Genomic DNA, 23462 nt, shown 5'->3' with positions numbered 1-23462 from the left:
CATACACAAATACATCAAACACATATACCCACACCAGATACATATATATATAGACATATGCCACACAGACATATACAAACACACCATACATACTGATTTACACCATAGACTCACACATATATACAAACATATATACCACACAGACCTACACAAACACACATATACCACATATACCCATTCATAAACACAGCCAAAACACACACCACATACATACGCACAACAAACATATACCACATAGATCCATGAATACACACAAACGTACACAAAACAACACATATACCCACACCAGATACATATATATATAGACATATGCCACACAGACATATACAAACACACCATACATACTGATTTACACCATAGACTCACACATATATACAAACATATATACCACACAGACCTACACAAACACACATATACCACATATACCCATTCATAAACACAGCCAAAACACACACCACATACATACGCACAACAAACATATACCACATAGATCCATGAATACACACAAACGTACACAAAACAACACATCCACCATATATATACATACATAACACACACACACACACACACACACACACACACACACACACAATGTACATGCCACACAAACACACCACACCGCTGCAACATTGGCCCACCATCCCCAGACAGAGAGGGATCTCAACCCTCCCTTCCGGCTCCCATCACCTTGACGTGTACAAATCAACTAGGTTTTCCTAGGGTGCCCTGTGGCTGGGGTCATCTCGCTCCTCTTTCCTGGCATCTCATGAAGGGCCAGAATCCCCTGCTGGGTTCTTCGGATAGCAGTCAGACCTGTGAATGGTCTGCCACCAAATGAAGAGACATATATACATACACAAGTACACATAGATATGCATATGTATATACATTCATATATTTCCTAGTATTTTATTAAATTATAAATTTGTAATAAAAAAAAAGAGGAACTCCAAGCATGAGCCGGCAGAGCCTTGGGAAGGAGCCCTGTGCACAGCTGCCCTCTTTCGATTTCTAGTCCAATAACTTTACTACAGAATAGTTGTTCCCTAGCAAGCGCAAGGCCCTGGGTTCGATCCTCAGCTCAAAAAAAAAAAAAAGAATAGTTGTTCTTCATCTGTTCTTAAATCTCAAGTTGTTTTGTTGTTGTTGTTGTTTTGGTTTTTCAAGACAGGGTTTCTCCGTGTAGTTTTGGAGCCTGTCCTGAAACTCACTTGGTAACCCAGGCTGGCCTTGAACTCACAGAGATCTTTCTGGCTCTGCCTCCTGAGTGCCGGGATGTGTGTGGTGTGCGCCACCACCGTGAGGCTTCAAGTGATTTTTAAAAGAAAATCAGGCCTTTATAATTAATAACCAGGGTCCTCACCATCATCCTAAGGCCAGATGGACTATGCCCCCGAGGACCCTGTGTGTGGATACAGGATGCCTGGCTCCAGAGTTCCTGGTTCCTGCTTGGGTCCCTTCAGCCCACCCAAGTTGGACTGGGTGGCAGCCGAGCAGATGCTGGCTCCACCCCAAACCCAGCTCAGGCTGTGGAGGTCAGCATCTGAACATAACCAATGATGAATGTGCTAATCCTTCTTGTCATCTTTACCTTGCAGACCATGTCTCAGTTGGAGGACTTGGGGACAGTTTTTATGAATATTTGATCAAGTCCTGGTTGATGTCCGACAAAACAGATACAGAGGCTAAAAATATGTACTATGAAGCCTTGCAGGTAAGAGAAGTTTCCTGCCGGTGGGCAGCCACCAGTTCTCAGAGCCCTGCATGCTGGGAGAGGCCACAGAATGGGCAGGGGGTGACAGGCAAGGCCTCCCCAGCCACACTTCACAGACACCCCCAGATCCTGGGGACATCTGCCTGTTCCTCCCCCATGCTCAGAAACCTGGGCTCAGGCAGGCCATTTGTCCAAGGTCTCATAGGAAGTGCCAGGCCGATTTAGGAAGCTTAGTTTAAGCCCTCCCCCAACTCTCTGGGCCTCAGCTAATGTGTCAAAGCCCACATGGCAGCCAGGAGCCCTTGGGGCTCCAAAGCGAGATCTTCAGCTGTCATTCTGTAAACCAGAGGTGACACTTTGGCAGGGAGAGAGTGGCATCCAGGATGTGCGGGGCATGCACTACTTCTCTGCTTGTTCTCCCCATGTGGATGAAAGCCAAGATCCAGAGAGAGGAGGACACTTGCCCGCAGCCACACAGCACTGAGCTAGCAGAGTTAGTGCTGCTGCTGGTCTCTTCGTGGGATGTGGAGTGAAGAGGGGTGGCAGGCTGGAGTGAGTTCCTCCTAAGAGGAGTATTTAGAATGGACAAGGGAGTTGGCTAACTAGAGCTATGGATGCCTTTGAACCCAGTAGGTGGAAATAGATGGAAAAGCAGGGACTGGAGTTTCGGCTCAGTGGTTAAGAGCATTGGCTGCTCTTACCGAGGATCTGGATTCAATTCCCAGCACCCATATGGTGGCTCACAACTGTCTGTTCCAGGGGATCTAATGCCCTCCTCTGAGTTCTCTGGGCACCAGGCATGCACATGATGCACAGACATACATGCAGGCAAAACACTCATACACATAAAGTTAAATAATAAATCTAGCTGGGCGGTGGTGGTGCATGCCTTTAATCCCAGCACTCAGGAGCAAAGGCAGGTGGATCTCTGTGAGTTCGAGGCCAGCCTGATCTACAAAGGGAGTTCCAGGACAACCAGAGCTGTTACACAGAGAAACCCTATCTCAAAAAACAAAATAAGAAGAAGAAGAAGAAGAGGAGGAGGAGGAGGAGGAGGAGGTCTAAAAAGATTTTATAAGAAAAAGAAAAAGCATGGAGAGGGCTCTGGGCCTCAGTTTCCCTATGAAGTTAGCTGGATTCCTTGTCCCATTGCCTTGCTCTGGAACACCACCTCATGTCCTTTAGTGTGAGCTCTCGTTCTCCTCTCCCTGCCTCTAGATCAGTTCTGCACACAGTAGCCATGGGGCTGGAGATGCTTGCTTCTCCTCGCCACCTCCTCTTACTCCTGGAGTTAATCCCTCACCCACTGGGTCCTACCTGATTGGGACATTGTCAGTCACCAGGACTGTGTCACCTCACTCTTGCCGCTCTGCTTCCTCAGGTGTACCAGACCATTCCCACCTCAGGGCCTTTGTACATGCTGACCCTCTACCCAGAACACCATTCAAAAGCCAAGTCCTTTAGACTGGCCAACTCTTCTCTCATGCTGCCGAAATGACCTTCCCAGCCTCTCTATCACACTTCCAGGTTTATTCTCTTCTTCACTTGTAACAGAATCTGAAATGATTGCTTACAAACATTTGCTTACCTAATCCTTGCTGATCTTCCCCAAACACAATGTGAGCTCTCTAACCGACAGTCCTGTCTCCTTGTTTACCAGACAAGCCTCTCTCTTGAAACAGACTGGCAATGGTAGGCACACAGTAGCTGTTATATGAATAAGGAGGTGCTGAGTGATGGATAAGAAGAATGAGTAGGTGATTGGATGAGTGGGTTTATGGGTGGAGAGACGCAAACAATTGCATTGAGGGATTGAGGGATGGATGGGTGAGTTGGCAGATTGATATAAACAATTGGATAGATAGATGGACAGATGGATGGATGGATATATCAGTGGGTATATGGATGTGTGGACATGTGAACAGTTGGGTGGGTGGGTGGGTGGATGGATGGATGGATGGAGGGATGGATGGATGGATGGATGGATGGATGGATGAGTGGATGGGTGGATTGGTATAGGCATCCAGATGGATAGTTAAAGAATAGACAAATGGTGGTTGGCCTGGTAGATGTATGAGTGGGTGGATGCATGAGTAGATTGATATGAACACTTCAAACAGTCGAGCAGATGCATAAATGCGTTAGTGGGTAGATGGGTAAATAGATAGATGGACCAATGGATAGATGAATAGATGGATGGAAGAGTTGGTAGGTGGATGGATAGCTGAGTAGATGGGTAAATGGGCAGACAGATTGATGTGAACAGTTGAATAGATAGATCCATGCATGGATGAGTTGATGGGTAGATGGATGGATTTAGATATGAATGGATGGAGGATTGATGAAGAGATGAATGGGAGATGGGTAAATTCATGTGAGCAGATAGATGGATATATTGGGGGAGGGGCTAGATTGATGTGAACTGTCGGATAGATGCATGGATGGGTCGATGGATGGTCTCTAAGCACCGTTTGATGGCCTAAGTCTGCCAAATGGTAGTGCTTATAGAAGCATACTGAAACAGACTGTTGGAGCCATGGGCCTCGTTAGCTATGAACCCTGCCGGCTCCCTGGTGCCAAGCTCTGACATGAGGCAGCGCAGTTCAGCTCACTCCATCTTGGCCCTGTCTGCCCTTGGCTTTGGCCAGCGTCGCCTGTAGGAGGTTCCTTTCTTCTCTTCCTGCAGCTCTCCACAGAGTAAACATGAAGTTAACGAGTGTAACTGTCTCCCGGCCCTTAGGGCACACTGTGGCTGCAGCTTCAAGGGGAGAGATGGCCATGAATTATTAAGCAGTCTGGGAGCCTCAGAAAGCATGGCTGAGCAGAGAGAACTCAGCTCCCACATTTGATCTTCTGTAAAAAGCCTGGGGCCGTAGACCCTGAGTGAAGGGCACGCCTCTGGCAGGTCTGGGGCTTTGAAGACTATTCTAGTGGTCCTCATCCTTGCTGGCATGTTGGAATCACTTAGGAGACTCAGACCCCTTCCCAGGCTGTACCCCATGAATGGCACTAGAATCTCTGGGATAGCCCAGGGATGACTCTGTAGAGCTTCCCAGAGATCCTTGTGGGAGCAAGGACTGGGACCCTGCAGGCTCAACCTGGGTCCAGTTGGGGTGGGTGGGAGGGTTCAGGACACCCCAGAGATGCACCCTTGAGACTCACAAAAGGAGGGCACTTAAGGAAGCCATGGAGGGCGTCATCACTGTGACCTACTCAGTCCTTTTACTAGCTCCACTTTAAAGGTAATGAAACCGAGACTCAAGAAGGCCTAGTCACACCACAAGAGCAAGGCAGGAGCAGGGGCCTACCTGATGCTAACCCTGCTGTTCAGGCCTGCCTTGGCTGCCTGCAAGTCACTTGGGTCCCTGTAGGAGAACTCAGGTGGGCTTCCCAAGAGGCATAGGAAGGAATTGGCTGGGACAGGCTGGGTCACAATGCCCTCTCCTTCAGGCCTCACCACCATCCTGTGTGTGAGCTTGCATTCCCATTCTACAGATGAGCAAAGTGAGTCTTCAGGAAAGTGGGAAGTGGCTCAGAGGCACCCAGAGCCCCCCTTCCCCAACTAAATTCAGCCCCTCTGTACCCTCAGCCCCTCCCTTGCCCAGGCACCCCACCCCGTACCATGTCTTGTGGCTTTAGGTTTTAGTTTGGGCTAAGGAGATGATGGTTCAGGCTATAACATGCTTGCCGCACGAGAGTGAGGACCCGAGTTCTTCCCCAGACCCTCCGTAAAGAGGCCAGCGTGGTGGTTCACATTTGTAATCTCAGAGCTGGGGAGGTGAGAGCCCTGAGAGATCTGACCGGCCAGCTGGTCTAATCAACAAGCCCAAGATCCCAGGGAGAAACCTTGTCCTCAAAACAACCAAGGTGGACAGCGCTTGAGAAACACCAATGGCTGACCCCTGGCCTCCACATACGTGCATACACATTACAAACACACCCAGACATGCACCAGTGCAGACACGAACATGCACATGTGAACACACACAGAATGAAGCCTGGGCTTCCCTCTCCACCTCTGCATGTCTATATCATAGTCAGAGACACCGAACTGTAGTTTCCTCAGGGAGGCTGTTACTCACCCCGGAACTCACCCAGCCTATGGGAGGGAGTCTAGAAGGTGGTGTTTCCCAGCCCTGGGGCATGGCATCCTAGCATCTCCCCATATGTCTGTTTTATCACATCCAATGCATAGGTAGGTTCTGGGACCCTGGAATCACCCAGATGCCTGCCTCCTGCAGTTTCCCAGATGCCTGTCCCCTGCCGTGACCCTTAACAGACCAGCTGCTGGGACCACACTCTACCCAGGAGCAAGTGCTGAGCCTGGAGCAGCCCCGCCTAGCAGCTGGTGGCACTCCAGGCCTCAGCACGCTCCCCGTGTGGAGCTGGTACCCTAGCAAGGTACCTCATCAGTCCCTTTTCCATCTGCCACTCAGCAAGGGTCCCACAGCCAGACCCTCAGCCCTGGCCCTGACAGGAGAGGAAAAGGAAAAACAGATCCAGAAGCCAGCACCAGCTTCATGCGCCAGGTCCTGGTTGGTGGCTGACGGCTGTGTCAACAATGCTCGGATAGAGGGATAAGGCACTGAATGTAATCATGTTCCAAGTGGAGAGGCAGGAGGTGGGTGTGAGAGGCTGACCCTTCCAAGGGCCACAGCATGCTGTTTCCAGGGCTCAGAGCCAGGGCAGGGCGTACACAGTCAGAGGCAAGAGACGTCTCTGACCTCATTCTGCAAGCAGAGCAGCCATAGCTTCATCTCAAAGCCTCAGTTTACCTCTTCCTGACCATTGGTCCCAGACAGTCATCCCTATTGCATTTGACAGAGACCTCTGCCCCCAGAGCTAGGCCCATCCACAGTGTACTGTGTCCCCAGCCCTCGGGCATGAAGGAGAAAAGGCCAATGAGGCTGGAATGGGCTGCAGAGGGCTCACAGGCAGCATTTGTTGGGGACTCTGACACAGCACCGAGAAAGTGTTTAACCTGCCCGGTGCCACACAGCAGAACAGAAAGAAAAGAGATTTGAATTTACAGAATGTGTGCCCGGGAATCAGTCTAGAAAACCAATCACTCCTTAGGGTCCAGATCAGGGTGCCTTTGAGGCCTCGTGGAGCCTTCTTCCAATGGTGCCAAGAATCTATCAGGATTACACAAAGGCCTATGATGTGATCCAATTCATTTAAGAGTGTATTGGGGTTGGGGGAGGCTGGAGAGATGGCTCAGCAGTTAAGAGCACTGGGTGTTCTTCTAGAGGTTCTGAGTTCAATTCCCAGCAACCATATGGTGGCTCACAACCATCTATAATGAGATCTGGTGCTCTCTTCTGGTATGTAGGCATACATGCAGACAGAGCAGTCATACTTTAAAAAAATACATAATTTTTTTTTTAAGTAGCTAGATAAGCATAGAGGATGGAGCCAAAGGCTCAGGAATGTTTCCATGGGTATTCAGCTAAAACCAGGACTCATGGGCCTATGAAAGGCCAGCTCTAGACTGTGTGGATGGCACCCAGCTTCAGAGTTCCTGGAACTATTGGCAGAAGGCACCCCAACATCATGAGTTATTTCTCAGGAGCCCCTTTCTACTAAAAGGAGCCTGCAAAGTTAGCAGAAGGAGCTCCCGTGGGTGATGAGGGTGAGCCGATCCTCCCACACCCAGCAGAGGGAGAAAGTGCTGCTGAAGCCTTGGACAGAGGCAGAGATTCATTTTCTGATGAGACACGGGGGTCTCGCTCCCACAAAAACGCTTAACCACAGGAAGGTTGGGAACTCCAGTACCTTCTGGATGCTGGAGCCCGTACACAGGCCAGCAGCCTCCAGGCTAAGCCCTTCTAGCAGAGGAGGGGAAGTGTCGTTAATCTTTATTAATCACTGTGATTACTGTTGGGGGAATCAAGTTTGCATAACAAGCATTTTTACCTGTGGAGCCATCTCACTGGTCCTCATTGTGAAGACTTTTTTTTAAATGTTCTTTAAAACATTGATTTTTTTTTTTAACCTTTAAAAATTTACGTGTTATTTTTATTTTATGGGTGTATCTGTGTACCAAGTGTGTGCAGTGCCTGCAGAGGCCAGAAGAGGGCGTCAGATCCCCTGGAACTGGAGTTACAGACGTGAGCCGCCATGTGAATTCTGGGAATGAAGTTGGGGACTCTGGAAGAGCAGCCAGGGCTCTTAACCACCGAAGCATCTCTCCAGACACAACATGTAGATTTAAAAGGCCCATGTGACATCCTAGCTCCCAGCAGGACCCCCCACTGGCTCTGGGAGACAGGGCCCTGCCAAGCAACCCTGCCACTGTTTCCTTGTGGCTCACTGAGTCTCCCCTTTTCCCCCCCCCCCCCCCCCTTCTTGTTTTCCTCCCCACTCTCAGGCCATAGAGACCTATCTGCTGAATGTCTCTCCCGGGGGTCTGACCTACATTGCTGAGTGGCGAGGGGGAATTCTGGATCACAAGATGGGTCACCTGGCCTGCTTTTCGGGGGGCATGATCGCCCTTGGTGCTGAGGATGCCAAGGAAGACAAGAGGGCCTACTACCGAGAGCTTGCAGCCCAGATCACCAGAACATGCCATGAGTCCTACGCCCGCTCAGGTAACCTTGCAGGGGAAGAAAGCAACAGCCGATACCCATGCTAGACACCAGGAAGCACCGGCCAGAGCAGCAGAGCAGTGAGGGGTGGGGAGCTCTTATTACCATCTCCCCTGGGAAGTTACTAGACTTTGAGTGAGAGGCATGCAGACCTGGTAGTGATTGTGTTGTGTCCAGCACTGAGAGGTGTCACTACTGACCCCCTCCCCGCTCCACTCCCAGCACAGGTGGGGAAACTGAGACTCAGTGATGACTTACTTGGTTAAGGTGCCACAGGAGGCAGGGATAGGAGGGTCCTCCTCACCTATGGCAGATTGACACCTGAGCCCTGCAAATCCCCTGCCTGCAAGGGTACCTCCGCCCATCCTCTACATGTGGCTCTCACCCCATCTCTAGCCACTCTTTGATTCAAGACCACCAGCCAGCTTAAGAGCTCTGTTTACATCCACCTATCACTTACCCAAGCTGTCCAGTAGTGTAGGGGTATGATCCACAAGCCTCATTTTATACTTGGTAAAACAGTCAGCCCAGAGAAGGGGAACAGGCTTAGATCAAGTCCCTTCAAATGTGAGTGGCTGAGCCTGGCTGAGAACCAGGCCCTGATATCCAGTTACACACACACACACACACACACACACACACACACACACACACACACACCATTGTGCCTCTCTCAAAATGTACTGCCTAGTCTCAGGAGCTACCTCTCTGAGCCACAGTCCTAGCCTTGGGTGGATGAGAAGTTCCACTCTGTTTTACCCTCTGTCCAATGGGGAGAACAGTCTGCAGCTGCCTGAGTCACGCTAGATTCCAGGAGCCAGCATCCCAGCATCCCTGCAAGAAGAGGCTTTGACATGTCTCAGGGCTGGAGCTGGTTCCAAGTGGATCCTAGGAAGTCATATTCATGCTGGGCCTGAAATCAGGCTTCCCATTCTTTTCGTCGCGGGCCAGGGACATAAACAAATGAGGAATCTCAGGAATAATAAAGAGCTGTTTGTCTGGACAATCACCCAGGGCTGTAAAAGGCAGCCGCTTAATCGGGCATATTGTCCCAACCAGCCTGGCTCACCCGCTGCTGTACAACCGCTACCTCCCTCACCCCATTAGGAACTTGGCAAAAGCACTGTTTCCCGGTGGCAGAGCCTCAGTGCCATCTGAAAAGACTGAATGGGGGTGGGGGTGGGGGTGAAGAGGCTGAGCCCCGATGACTCCTCTTCTGAGAAGATAAGCCTCCAAAGTGCCAATAGGCTCGAGAGGAAATCCCCCACCCCTGGGGGATTGGCCTCCTGGGTGCCAAGGCCAAGCAGGAGGGGATGGACAGACACAGCCTAGCTCAGCCATGACTCACTGCGTGGCCTTGAATCAAATGTTTAGCCTCTCTGATCCTGTTGCCATATGTGTGAGAGAAGACTTGCCCTTAGCAAAACGGAAAGAAAAATGAAGGACTGTGACCATGTACAGGACCCAGCGGAGGCCTTGAAGTCACAGAGGGAGGCTGTGCTGTTCTTTACAGCTTGGGCCCTGCAGAAAACAAAATGGCAGCAGACTGCCCCCCCCACAAAACCTGGACCCCATCGAGGCAAGCACCCTCTGCCCTGGCAGGCGCTTTCCCAGGCTCCTGTCTTGGTTAGGGCTTCTACTGCTATGATAAAACGGTGAACAAAAGCAACCTGAGGAGGAATTTATGTCATCTTACAGCTCTCAGGGAAATCAGGCAGGAACCTGGAGGCAGGAGCTGAAGCAGAGGCCATGGAGGAGTGCTGCTTACTGGCTTCTTCCCAGGGCTTGCCCAGCCTGCTGTCTTATATACCCCAGGACCACCTGTCCAGGAAGACACTGCCCCCTTGGGCTGGGCCCTCCCACATTAACCATCAATTAATACAATACCCTACAGACTTGCCTCCAGGCCAACCTTATAGACACAGTTTCTCAATTAAGATTCCCACTTCCCAGATACGTCTAGATTTAGTTGACAATAACCAGCTCTGATCCTCCAGTAGCTCCCGCTCGGTATTTTCTTGGGTGATGGTAGGTGTGTGAGATGGGGGATTGATGGAGGGACTGGTGGTACATTAGGACAATAAAGGGCCTGGTATGTCCTACAACCCTACCTTTTTTCATGGGAAGGGGTTGAGTCGGGGTCTAAAATGTAGCCCTAGTTTGCCTATAACTCAGTATGCACACCAGGCTGGCGTCAAAATCAGAGAGATCCACTTGCTTCTGCCTCCGAGTGCTGGGATTCTAGGTATGCACTACTACACCCAGCTAAACTGCTAAATTCTTCAAGCTTCAACGAACTTGCCATGGAGGCTGTGCCCAGCTTGCTGCAGCCCCACGAGGCAATTGGTAGGCCTACCCCATACCAGCAGCACTCAGCCTAGGCCCACTAGGCACCCAGGTCAATCCCAGACAGGGTCCACAGAAGCAGGAAGTGGGCTTCTGATGGTTCTTGCTGTTCTGTTCCCACAGACACCAAGCTGGGGCCTGAGGCCTTCTGGTTCAACGCTGGCCGAGAGGCAGTGGCCACACAACTGAGCGAGAGCTACTACATCCTGCGGCCTGAGGTGGTAGAGAGCTACATGTACCTGTGGCGGCAGACTCATGACCCTATCTACAGGGAATGGGGCTGGGAGGTGGTGTTGGTGAGTGTGGGGGTAGTGGGTGTCCCTGGGAAGACAGTCAGGGGCTTAAAGCCTCTGGCTTGGGAACTATAGAATGGCAGCCAGGCTGTCCTCTGGCCAAGGAATAAGATAGTAGAGTCGTTCAGGAGGATGCAGAGCCAAGAGCGCAGCTCTGGGAAAGCCTCCCGGAGGCGAGGCTGAAATTACTAGGCAGGGTCTAAGTGTGTGTGTGTCCTTGGGGGCAGAGGACGCCCCAGTACCATCTAGTTTCTATGCCCTGGCCCCAGAGCCTGGATGAGTTGCTTGAGATGCCTCTTTTGAAGCAGGCCCAGCTGCCAGGCAGCAGCTCACCCTCTTAGTCTCTAGCCATCCCCCAAACCCCTCCATCCCAAGCACTAGTTAGAAACCTGGTCCTCCTAGAGTGTTTTAGTCACTGTTCTATTGCCGTGAAGAAGCACCATGACCAGGGAGGGCCGTGAAGAAGCACCATGACCAGGGAGGGCAACTCTTAAGAGAGAAAGCATTGACTTGAGGCTTGCTTACAGTTTCAGAGGTCTAGTTCATGATCATCATGGCGGTAGGAACAATACTAGAGAAGTAGATGAGAGCTACATCCTGAACCACAGGCAGAGAGAGAGAGAGAATGAGTGGATGAATGAATGAATGAATGAATGAATAAGAGAGCAAAAGAGACTGGGCCTGGAACAGGCTCTTGAAACCTCAAAGCCCACCCCTAGTGACACACTTCCTCCAACAAGGCCACACCTCCTAATCCTTCCCAAAGGCTTCCACTCACTGGGACTAAGCATTCAAATATGTGAGCCTGAGGGGGCCATTCCTATTCAAACCACCACATAGGGGTAGACAGCAAAGACAAGTGTGATACTTGCAGAAAATTCTCTGATGGGTGCTACCTCCTCTGTCTCTCTTCCCATAAGCCCCTGTGCCCATGCCAGCACGGAGTCACCTGCTTTGGGACAAGCTATCCTTGTGAACACTCAGGGTGGGAACTGCTTACATTTAGGACCCATCCAGGGTTCTGCTTCCCTGAAGCCCTGGCTCTTGACCTTCCAAGGCCAAATGTCTTGTGCTCATGTGCATCACCAGAGCAGAAAGGGGGCCAGTGTTGGAGGTAGAGCGGAGCAGTGGCAAGCATAAAGGGCCCCCCAAAAGGCATGTCAGCAGTACCTCCCTCTCTCTGAGTCACAGCACCAACGTCAGGGCCAAGAGGTCACTGAGGCAAGTTATAGTTCCAGTAAGATTTGTTGGCTGTAGAGTGCCAGGGTTCTGAAGAGAGTTTAGCCCCACAGACATAGGGAGTTGCCCTGTTAGAGGATTTTGAGAAAGAGGAAGGCCCCACACCACGTAGTTTATAAGGAGACCATGATATGCTCTTGCAGTCAGATTTCCAAGCGGCAGGCGAAGAGGAACATCCATCTTGTCCTTTACAGCAGGTGGCCTGTCGTCCCCAGCAGGATGCCTAGGCCACCGACCCTACAGTGTACAAAGTGCATTTCTGTGTAGAACAGGAAGCACACACCCGCACAGAGACCTCACCTCCAGGCTTCTGGGTCTGCACTCTGGATCCCAGTGGCCCCTGCAGGTTGCCAGCAACCACACTTGACCTGATCACCTCTGGGGTGAAAGTGTTAGTCACCCGGGTCACCCAGGTCCCTGGAAGGTGGTGAAGTCTGGACTGGACTCAGACCAGAGAATTGCTCAGACGGGGCGAGGGCAATATGGGCTGGCTGATCCTGGGAGAAGGAGCCAGCCTGGACTCCCAGGTGGCCAGCCAAGGATTGGGAACTATGTGTTAAAGCCCCGGCCACCAGGCATCTCCTCCCCACACTAAGGCTGCTCCCTTCCTCCAGGCCCTGGAGAAATACTGCCGGACAGAAGCCGGCTTCTCGGGGATCCAGGATGTGTACAGCAGCAATCCCAACCACGACAACAGGCAGCAAAGCTTCTTCCTGGCTGAGACGCTCAAGTGAGTGCAGCTGTTCCTGGCTCAGGCCAGTGGCTCGGGAGTCAGAGGGAGGGAGCCCGTGTGGGGTGGAGGCTTGGGGTCCACACAGCAGACTGAGCTCTGGCTGGGCCTAATTCTTCCCGAGAGCCCTAGCACTGACCACAGAGGTCGTTTTACAAGCCCCTTCACCTGATCCTTACCACTCAGCTCTTCAAAATAGTCACCTCCATGTGACATTGATACTGTCCCCCAGTGACCTGTGCAGCCCAGCATGGAGTGCTTGGCCCGCTCCTGTCTGCTTCCCGGTGTCTGCCCTACTTATCCCCGTCACTCTCCATACACTAGTGGTCCCTTCCAGAGAAGTCCCCCCACCAGAGGCTGGGGTCCCCAGAGCCTGGCTGTGTTGTGTCACTGCGGCAGGAATTTAACTGTAGCTTGGGAACCCTGGACCACCTGACCAAGAGCGAGTCTAGGCCCGAGTCTGCAGGGCTCACAGCAGGGCAGTCAGGCGAATGAAACAATGAAGGCAGGCCGGGATTAATCAGCTCTTCTGACCCTAGAGCTCCGAATCCCTGTGCTTCCCCAGGACCAGCCCTGGCAGGTGTGGGTGTCCCCTCCTCTGGCCCTCCTTCCCCCCAGGCACTAACCCCTCTCTCGCCCCCTGCCCTGCCACACAGATACCTCTACCTTCTGTTCTCTGAAGATAACGTGCTGTCGCCAGAGGACTGGGTGTTCAACACCGAGGCCCACCCGCTGCCCGTCAATCACTCGGACAGCTCCAGTGTGGCAGGGCACCGCCACTGACCCTCTGTCTCCGTGCCCGTGTCTCAGGGATGCCTCTACTTTCTTGGGATCCGGGATCGTTCTCAGAGGCACTGGGGACGGAAGGCCCATCGCGGGCAGACCCTGGACAGATGTGTCGGACAGGCGACTTCTTTTCCTCTGTGAGGAGACAGGAGCTGGTGATGCACCAGCGTCGGGCCCGGGCTGTGGTCCCCGGTGCCCACACGTTCCTTTCTATGGGGGAACTTCTGTGCCCCCACACCTGCTGTCACAGGGCCAAAGGACTGAAGGTTTGCATAACCACCTATGTATTTGATTTACTTCCTTTCTTGTTAAGGGGGTTGGTTTTGCTTGATTTTGCATTTTCCTCCTCTTGAGTTTTATGACGATTATAAATATAATTTTCAAAATCATGCACCTTCTCAAACGGTGTCACCTAACTCAAGGAGACCTTAAGTGTTTTCACACACACACTCTTGACCCATCTGTTTTTAATGCCTCATACCCAACACTGACTCTGTTCTACCCTGTGTTTGCTACTTTATGATTTGAGGAGGCACTCCCCTTTGATTTGGTCCCAAATGTTACAAATCACTAATGCTATTTTCATTACTGTAATGGAAAAATATGTGAAGTAGAATAAAGGAGTTTATTGAATAAGAAATAAGATTGGACTCATTGCCCACCAGTGGCTCCTGGGAAACGTGTTACAACAATGTCATCAGAAACAATCACAGGCTGACAGCGGAGCTGAGGTATGATTTAGTCAACCGTTCCCGCCTCTGTAACACTCCCTTCAGTTGGCCCAAGTAGATCCCGGAAGCGTGAGGCTGGCCCTTTGGACAGAGTTGGGTATGTATGCTCAGATGGAGGATTGAAAGAAACCCAGAGAGGTGAAGCTGTTTGCCTGAGGTCACACAGCCAGGAAAAGGCAGAAATGAGTCCTCTGGGACCTCCTGGCCATCCCAGGCCTTTGTTCATCCGCCATCACCCAGCAATGCTTGTGACGTCACCTGCACGTTGGACCAAGGAGAAGGCAGACAGTGAGATGGGGCCTCAGACCAGATGATGCCCCCAGGTCCGTGGAATGACTTCACATCATTGGAGACACGAACAAGGAGGCATGAGGCTGAGTCAACAGTAGCCAGGGCCTGGCTCAGGGGTTAGGGACAATAAGGTGACTTTTAAGCCAAGACCCAAAGATAAGGGTATGTCTATAGGAAAGGATACAGCGGGGCGAGGTCTGCCAGCCGAGACCCTCTTCCCACCCTCCCTGTGCCTACCTACCTCTACTGCCCTATGAGCCCAGAGGCCATCTGCATGGCAAGGAGCCTACCTTGCTACACTGAGGTGCCAGAGTTTCCTTTCCAACCTGGTCTCACTTGCAGCCTGGCCACAGCTGAGGTCCTGGGTAGTGTTGAGTCTTTCCCAGCCCCTTTGTTGGGCTGTGCTTCTCAACTGGTCATCAAGGCACTGGAGCTCTGGGCCTGGTGATGCCCACCCTCACTGTGTGAGCCCAGGCAAGTCACCTCACCTCTCTGGGTTCTTATCCATCAACCAGTGAGATGCTCCTGGTACCCTGTGGTCCAGAGTATACTGCCTCCTTGTTTTGGAGGCTCAGACACCCCAGCTGTTCCTGAGCAGAGCTGTGCATGCCCACTCCCCATAGCTGTGACCCTCAGAGCATCAGTCACATTTTAATCAGGTGTGGTAGAACCGGGTTTCCTGCTACCCACAGCACATGCTTCAAAAGAAACGGGAAAAAGTCACCAACCGCACAAACTCACCGACTGCACAAACTCACTGCACAAACACTGTTGGACAATTAAAAAACCAAGATAATCAGAAAGAAAACACAGTCACTACCCCACTCTCTGGAATGAATAGCTGTTGTATTTTCTTCTAGACCTTTTTCTACGAATATATAGAATATATATTTTACAAACATGGTATCAGCCTACTGCATACTGTTTTCTTATAACCTGCTTTTGCACTTAACTATATATTGTGAACCTCTTTCCATGTCAACAAATATATGTGTATGTCAGCACTCAGCCTGGTGTGTAGTTTCCCACTGTGTGCCGTCTCCTGCTGTGCGCATGGAACGCCCCGATGCTGGGCACTGGGTTCGTGTCTCTGGGGACTCTTAGTTAAACAGCAACACAAGCATGTCTTGAATTGCCAGTGAGCGGCTCCTGGAACCTTAGGAAGGAGAGAACGGCTAGACCTCAAGAAGGACACGAGGTCTGGAGAGGTGGCTCAGTGGTTAAGGATACTTACTGCTCTTCCAGAGGACCCAGTTTTGATCCTTAGCACCCATGTCAGGCAGGCACCTGCAACTCCAGCCCCAGCAGGTCTGTCACCTTCTGCTGGCTTCCACAGGTACCCACACACGTATGGCACACTCACACACACACACACCTACACACAATTATTTTTTAAAAAGACAAGAAAGAGGATTTGGTGGCCAGGGGTTCTTCAAGACCAGGGGTGGCCTACCAGGTCCTCAGCAGGATGAATGAGCCCAAAGCACCCGGGTCCTGTTCTTTGTCCCACTGAGCTCGGCCTGGGTGCCAGCTGGTCCACAGCCAAGGGTGTAAAAGCATCTTGATTGGCAAGATCCACCAAGGCCTGAGCATCAGGCATTCATGGAAGACATAAATGAGGCTCACTACCTACATAAGGGGCCTTGAACTGAGTGGTAAAGAGAGCAGGGTGGTTCCACTGGCCTGCCTTTTTCCAGAATTGTAAAGAGCTGTGACGAGCCCCCTGGCCTCTCCTCCTCCTACCTTGCCCAGTTCATCCCCGGGCTGTGTCAACTAGAATGCCTCTCCCTCCAAAGTCCCCAAGCTCCCCCACCGGGCCTATGTCACATCCTTGTCCTTTGCCTTTCTTCTGGGAACAGCTTGTAAAACTGGCTGTTTTAACATCTGTCCTCCAGGAGGGCTCTGGCGGGTGGTGAAATACCATCCTTTCTGCATAGAACACCTCACCAGGGATAAAAATAAGGAAGGCCTGAGGTAGCTCTAAAGAGACAGGCTCTGGGGATGACTCAGACCCAAGAGGCAAGAGAGGGCCTGAGGCAGGCCCCAGGCTACCCTTCCCTACAGCAGTCTGCACCTCCTACAGCTCACCAACAGCTCAGTGCCAGCCTCTCGGGAGTCCTCGCCACCTGCCCAGGTCCTGAGCCCTGGAGCATCATGGGAAGCAGAGAGCATCGTCTGGCCGGGTACCTCCATCAAGCCATGTACATGTGCTCAGATAGCCAGACATGCTGGGGGTCAGGGAGGCAAAACTGGTGGCTGGGGAGATGGCTGAGTTGGTAAAGCGCTTGCTGCATGAGCGTGTGGACCTGAGTTCAGATCCCCAGGACCCACATGAGGGTCACACTGGGTGGCACCTGTCAGTAATCCCAGAGGTGGGGAGGGAAACTGGAGGCCCCCTGGAGCTCCCTGGCCAACCAATCTAGTGAAGTTCAGGGAAAGACCCTGTCCCAAAAATACAGGACAGTGGATGCTGGAGAGGCGAGTCGGGTTAAGAGCATGTACTGCTCTTTCACAAGACCCAGGTCTGGTTACCAGAACCTGCGCTCTACAACTGCCTGCAACTCTAGCTCCACATAAACCAGTGGCCTCTTCTGGACTCCTTGGGCACCTGCACTCACGCATGCACATACCCACACACAGACATGCATAAAAAAATAAAACCTTGTGGGCCACAAGAATGTATTATAGAGATTCAGCTGTGTATTAAAGCAATACCAGACAAGGGTCCGTCCAATGGGAAGCCATTTTTCACAGAATATTTGGTGTTATACAGCTTTAACATTTCAGCTGTCTTCTGCTAAGAAATTCTTGCATGCCCAAATACTCCCAGACCATTTGGCAAACAGCTAAGCTTCTCAGCCGCTGATCCACTAGATAGCTAACACCCCTACAAAGCCTAGGAGACTAGCAGACCTCAGATGCACCGTCCCTGGCACCCACAAAGAAATGGGCTTCTTCCTCATGCTTTTGCTTTGGGAGGTGGCCGTCAGTGTGACATGGGCTGCAGCTGTCCCTGTCTGTGGGTCACACGCACAGAGCCGAGTGGACCTGTGTGACTAATGCTTACTCGCTGGCTGCTGGTGACCGAGCACTGTGATTGCTTGGCTAGAAACACACTTGGCCTCCTAGGTCTGAAGCGATGTTTACACCGGCTCAGCCTGGCTCCTAAATCAGAGCTTCTCAAACTAAATGTGCACACGAAGCACCTGGGGTCCTTATTCAAGAGAAGATGGGAAGATAGCTCGGTGGATAAAGTGCCTGCCTCCCAAACATGAGTACCTAAATTCAGATCCCCAGAACCCATGCAAAAAGCCCTTCTTCTCAAAAGGTAAGTTTCAGCACAACTGAGGAAGATGCTCTATGTTCACACACACACACACACACACACACACACACACACACACACACACACACACACGCTACTGCAGGTCCTGATCTCCTAGCAGACATGAATGGACCAGGGCTCTGAGCAACCAGGCCCCACTCTGGTGCCACCCCTTCATTGGCTGGCTTCCCTTTGCACCTCTGAAGCCCTACTAGGATGGAGTCTAGGGACAGTTATTGGGGTGACATCCTTTGGTGCCCGAGCTGTACACAGGACCTACATCAAAACAGATGTGTCCCATGACGTCACCTCTGAACAGGAGCAGGTGGCTGGTGCCTGAGCAGAGCTGGCCACAGGGATTTCCTGAGGTTCTGTGGCCCAGGTATTGGCTGCAGGCCTCGGAGATGAACGCTGAAGTTGTGGCAGGTGTGACAGAAGCCCAATTTTAATTGTTTTCATTACATTTAAACAGCGCATGTGGTTACAAGCTGTTTAGCCAGCACAGAATTAGAACTTAGATAGCAAATGCCCTCCTCACACCCTGCCAGACCCTCAGGCTCATCCACTGCAAAAATGATCTGAGCTCCAAATGTTCTCTTTGGGCTCTCAAGTGTCCCCCGGTACACAGTGGTTATTTTTGAACTGTTTTCTCATGGCTGTTGGCCGATCACACCCCTGGGTTTCGTTCCATTTTGGCTTCTCCTGCTCACTTTATCTGCACATGGCTGAGGTAGGTCAGGGTAAGCTGAGAGAAGGAGTCACCTCAACCGAGGGCCAGCCCAGTCTCTGGAGCGCCGTGGACCTATAATGGGTACATCTGTGCCCTGCCCTGGGCTGTGTGGCCTTGGGCAAGCCCCTTAGCCTCTCTGAGAAAAGCTTGTCCATTAGTGGAAACATTGGGATTAGGTGAGTAGCCCCTGCAGGAATGCCATTCGCCACAGTGCCGGGTGTTACTGTTACTATGCCAACGTCTTTGTAAACTGTAGAGCCCCGCTTACACATGAGGGAAAACACTGACATAGGAAGTTCTCCTTTTTAAACACAATGCTTGGAAACTTAGAGAAAACAGCATGAAGCAGGCCCAGGAGACGGAACAAACTCTCCAAGCAATAAATCCAAATGCTTTCCTGCTTTTCTCACTGAGCAAGCGTTTGCCGTTAGCCTGGATCATGGGAAACCAAGATGAAGATTTGCTGGCTGCCCAGGGGCTCCAGCTGAGGTCAGGTGGAGGAGGCCAGGCACGGGCTGCCACAGAGGGAACTCGCTGGCCCCGAGGCCCCTCCACCTGGGGGTGTTGGAGGCCCACTTCATTCTGGGTCTAGATGCTTCCTACTGCTTGGGAGGGAGGAGAGGCTGGAAAAGCTAGCACCTCAGCTGCAAAGAGGCAAGTTGGCCCAAGCCAACCAGCAGTTCCCAGAGGCGGCTGTGCCCTGATGCCATTACCCACACGCTGTGTCCACCATCCCAAGTCTGGACAGCTCCTAGTGCCCTCACTGGCTCAGGACAGTTGGATTTTGTTAGTTTTTGAAGCAGGGTCTCATGTATCCCAGGCTATGTAGTGGAGGACAACCTCTGACTCAAAAGGACCATGATGTCCCCCGTATGTTGTAAAGCAGAATCTGGTGGGACAGTGAGTCTCGTACCAGCTGCCCATCGGACTTTAACTCATGGAAGGCCCCAGATGTCACACCGATGTTAGCAGCTTGTGTGAGATTTCTCAGCTACCCCCATTTTCCTGTCTACTCTGGTCCTAGATGGCATCAGGGTGTGTGTTTGCATGTGTGTGTGTAGAGGGGCAGTATGTAAAGGAAAACTCTTATATCAGCCATTCAATGACCAGCACCCCAAAACTCTCAGCAGAGAATTCCAGCTGGTCTTCAACCCTGTCCAGTGATGCCCACAACCAACTGGGGGTATGACCTGCTTACTGTTTTTGTTCAAAGGCTCCAGGAAGCTGGTGGGCAGTGAGATTAGCTAAGCCAAGGTCTCTGTTCTCACCAGACTAGATTCAGTATTCATTTGGGACATCCTTGGGCATCTGCCTCCTTCATTTGAAGAGGCACACTGAAGACTAAGAAAACAAACCTCTCCCCCTACCTGGAAACCACAGGAGCCATGCCAAGCTCATCCAGGTCCCCAGTACAGACCTACCTTCTAGCTAATTAGTCCCGACCCTGCCTGTGCCTGTGAGTCCAACTGAAGCTACTTGCCACCCCCAGGCACATGGATCTGCAGCCACACAGCCAAAGGCCTGCTTCTCCCCAGTATCCTCCGACGACCTCACTGGATCTTGGGACTTCAGAGGCCATTCATGGGCAGCTCTGGAATTAGTAGCCCATGGCCTACTTCCCTGTGTCCCACAGTCACATGGAAAGGTGACCTCCAACACTAGTAGCCTGGCAGACTGGACCAACCAGGCTTCCCCCTCAGGATGGCAATGTCAGCCAGTGAGCTAGAGACCAGAGTCGGAACTCAGAGCCACACTGCTTCCTTTCTCCCTCCAAACCACCAGCAAGTGCCAGCTCTGGCTCTAGAACATTCTCCGCACCTTCCAGCCTCTCTCCACCTGCACCTGCACCTGCACTGGCCCAGCCCAGGGGATGTCACTCGAAAGGGAACAACTCCAGTCTTTGTCCTTTCCCTTCTAATTAGCATGGAGTGATGATGCTCGGAACTCCAACACTCCTGAAGTGGAGGCAGGAGGGTCATAAGTTCAAGATCATCCTTAGCTACTTAGTAAGATTCAGGTCATACAGAGATACATGAGATCTCTCTCTCAAAAAACAAACAAACCCAAGTAGCTTTGCTGATATCATTTACATGCCACAAAATCTATGCATTTGCTGTGTGTATATAATTAATATTTTTGGTATATTTATAGTCATTCTGTCATCACCCTCATCTAATTTTAGAATAAAAAGAAAAAAAAAAAACAAAACAAAACAACAAAAACTGTTCCCATTAGGAGTCACACACATCCTTCCACCCCAAGACATAGAGACCCCCTTATCCATTCTGTCTCCTTGAATCTGCCCACGTGGACATTTCCTGTTAATGGACTCCTAACATCTGTGGCCTCTGCATCTGGCTACTTGCCCTAAGGCTTCACTGTGCTGTAACCTGCATTCAGCGGTGAAATTCTAGGTTGTTTCTACTCTTTTGGCTAGTAGTAGAAGGGTTGTGGTGTTGCGGTTTTTGTTTAAAGCCCCAGCAGCCCATCATAGCACATGTTTGACATCCCAATTTTCAGGACACTGAGGCAGGAGACTCACAAGCAGAAGGCTAGCTTGGTCTACATAGTGAGACCCTATTTCAAAACGGGGGAAAAAAACCAAGTTCAACTGGGATGATGCACACACCTGTGATGCACACCTGTGATCCCAGCACTCAGGAGGCAGAGTCAAGAGGACCAGGAGTGAGTTCAAGGTCATCCGAGGGCATATAGCAAGTTAGAGGCCACTTTGGGATACATGAGACCATGGCTTGGGGGTGTTGCCGGGGAGAGTATGCCATGCCTGAAACTTGTGGCCATAGCCTGCAAGAGCCTTGATGTCCCCGCGTCTGTCTGCTGCTGCTTTCCCCACCAGTCACTCTGCCTTCTTTGATCTTCTGTTTATTTACTTTGAGATGTATTCAGTTGTATCTATGTGGATAGGTGTTTTCCTTACACATCTATCTGTGCACTGTGAGCCTGCAGTGCCCACAGAGGCCAGAAGGCGTCCTCACATCCCCTGAAACTGAACTTACAGATGGTTGCGAGCCGCCAGGTGGGTGCTGGGAATCGAACCCAGGTCCTCTGTAAGAGCAGCCAAGTGCTCTTAACCACTGGGCCATCTCTCCAGCTCCTTTGCTCTTGAACATACCACACGCTCTCTACCTGGGGGCCTGCACATTTGCTCGGGTGTTCCTCCCACAGCTGACTGCTTCCTCTGCTTCAGGCTGTCATGTAAATGTCACCTGTCAGCTGAGGTTGTCCAGCCTGCCCGTGTCACTGTGTGTCACTGTACTCATGCCTTACTTTACTTGTCCCATCAGGGCCACCATTATCTAAAGTTACCTTGGCAGGTCACAATTCTCTGCTCCTGCAGAGGAGTCTGCTCTGACTGGGGGATACCTTATCTTCCTCCCTACTGTGTGCTGGGATATAGAGTGGTTCCTGGCACACAGTAGGTGCCCCTGCTCCAGGTATTCCTGAGTTATTCCTGCCTTGGCCCCAGAAGTCCCACTTTCCCCAAGTGGCACCGTTCTCCCACACGCCGGGCTTATCACTGGCTGCCAAGATGACAGAGGTGGAGTTTCAGTCAAAACTTACCTTTCCCGGGTCCTGATGATAGTCAAGAAACAAATGGTCCTCCCTGGCTTTGCTGCCACAGGACTGGGGGAAGCGGGAGGAAGCAGCAGCGCCCCCTGCAGGAGTGATGGTCTCATCTGTGCCAGCACCCCAAAGAGTGGGGAGCAGGAAGCTGCTGGAGGAGTGTGTGTGTGTGTGTGTGTGTGTGTGTGTGTGTGTGTGTGTGTAGATAAAAACGTGGAGGTAGGCCCAGCAGTAGTGGTGTGCATGCCTTTAATCCCAGCACTCGGGAGGCAGAGCCAGGCAGATCTTTGTGAGTTCAAGGCCAGCCTGGTCTACAGAGCGAGATCCAGGACAGGCACCAAAAACTACACAGAGAAACCCTGTCTCGAAGAAAAAAAAAGAAAACAAAAACCATGGAGGTATCACAGAAAGGCAGGCCAGGACACAGAAACCCCCAACCCCTGCCTAAAGTACAGCAGCCTGGTCAGGCCCCACCCCACCCCACCCTCACATCCCTCCCAAGCTTTAAGAAACCTGTACCCCTCATTCCCAACCCCCTGCCTCTGCCTGGGCAGCAGAGACTAGCAGGGAATCTATGCCTTTGACAAAAACCCAGTGTGATAAATGAAAGGAGCCTGGCAAAACCACCCCCTCCTTTGCTTTCTGGGGACCTGGCTCATCAATCTCCCCTCCTAACCTGCTCTGCACTCTCTTAGCTGAGCTTCTGCACAGAACAGAATTTGGTTTTCTAATGGCATCTGTTTTATGTAGGGTGTCCCCAAACATTAGCTGTAATGAGTTGGAAGTGGCACAGTTAGGAGCTTGGGACATCAACACCAGATGTCAGGCCCTCCTCGTCCTCTGAGGATGTGTAGTCAGAGCAGAAGGCAAGGCTCAGCCAGGCCCACAGCCCTGCATGGTTCCTGGAAGCCACCTAGCCAATGGACACCGTGGAATGCCCACCTCTGGAAGACCATGAATGGGTGCCGGGAAGACAAGGCTCTGACTTCATGGCACTGTGGCAACTGGTGACCAAAGTGCTACAGGATAGCAGCAAAATCAAGCTTTGCTCATCATCTTATGTTTTGAGACAGGGCCTCTCATTCACTGAACCTGGGAACTCACC

The 23462-nt window shown here is 51.5% G+C and overlaps 1 protein-coding gene across 1 annotated transcript in view; it reads left to right on the top strand.

Moving 5' to 3' along the window:
• Man1c1 (mannosidase alpha class 1C member 1) overlaps positions 1 to 15714 on the top strand; it is a 148501-nt gene extending 132787 nt beyond the window's left edge. Inside the window, exons 8-12 of the mRNA XM_036178508.1 lie at positions 1599 to 1714; positions 8085 to 8304; positions 10771 to 10943; positions 12794 to 12909; positions 13566 to 15714. Of these exons, the coding sequence (XP_036034401.1) occupies positions 1599 to 1714; positions 8085 to 8304; positions 10771 to 10943; positions 12794 to 12909; positions 13566 to 13692 (752 nt within the window). The 3' untranslated portion in view covers positions 13693 to 15714. The remainder of the gene's footprint in view (positions 1 to 1598; positions 1715 to 8084; positions 8305 to 10770; positions 10944 to 12793; positions 12910 to 13565) is intronic.
• Positions 15715 to 23462: the final 7748 nt, after the last annotated feature.

This window comes from Onychomys torridus, chromosome 2 (genome assembly GCF_903995425.1).
Source record: "Onychomys torridus chromosome 2, mOncTor1.1, whole genome shotgun sequence".
Classification (NCBI taxonomy): domain Eukaryota; kingdom Metazoa; phylum Chordata; class Mammalia; order Rodentia; family Cricetidae; genus Onychomys; species Onychomys torridus.
The sequence above is the reverse complement of the archived record's forward strand: the minus strand, read 5'-3'. Positions and strand labels throughout refer to the sequence as shown.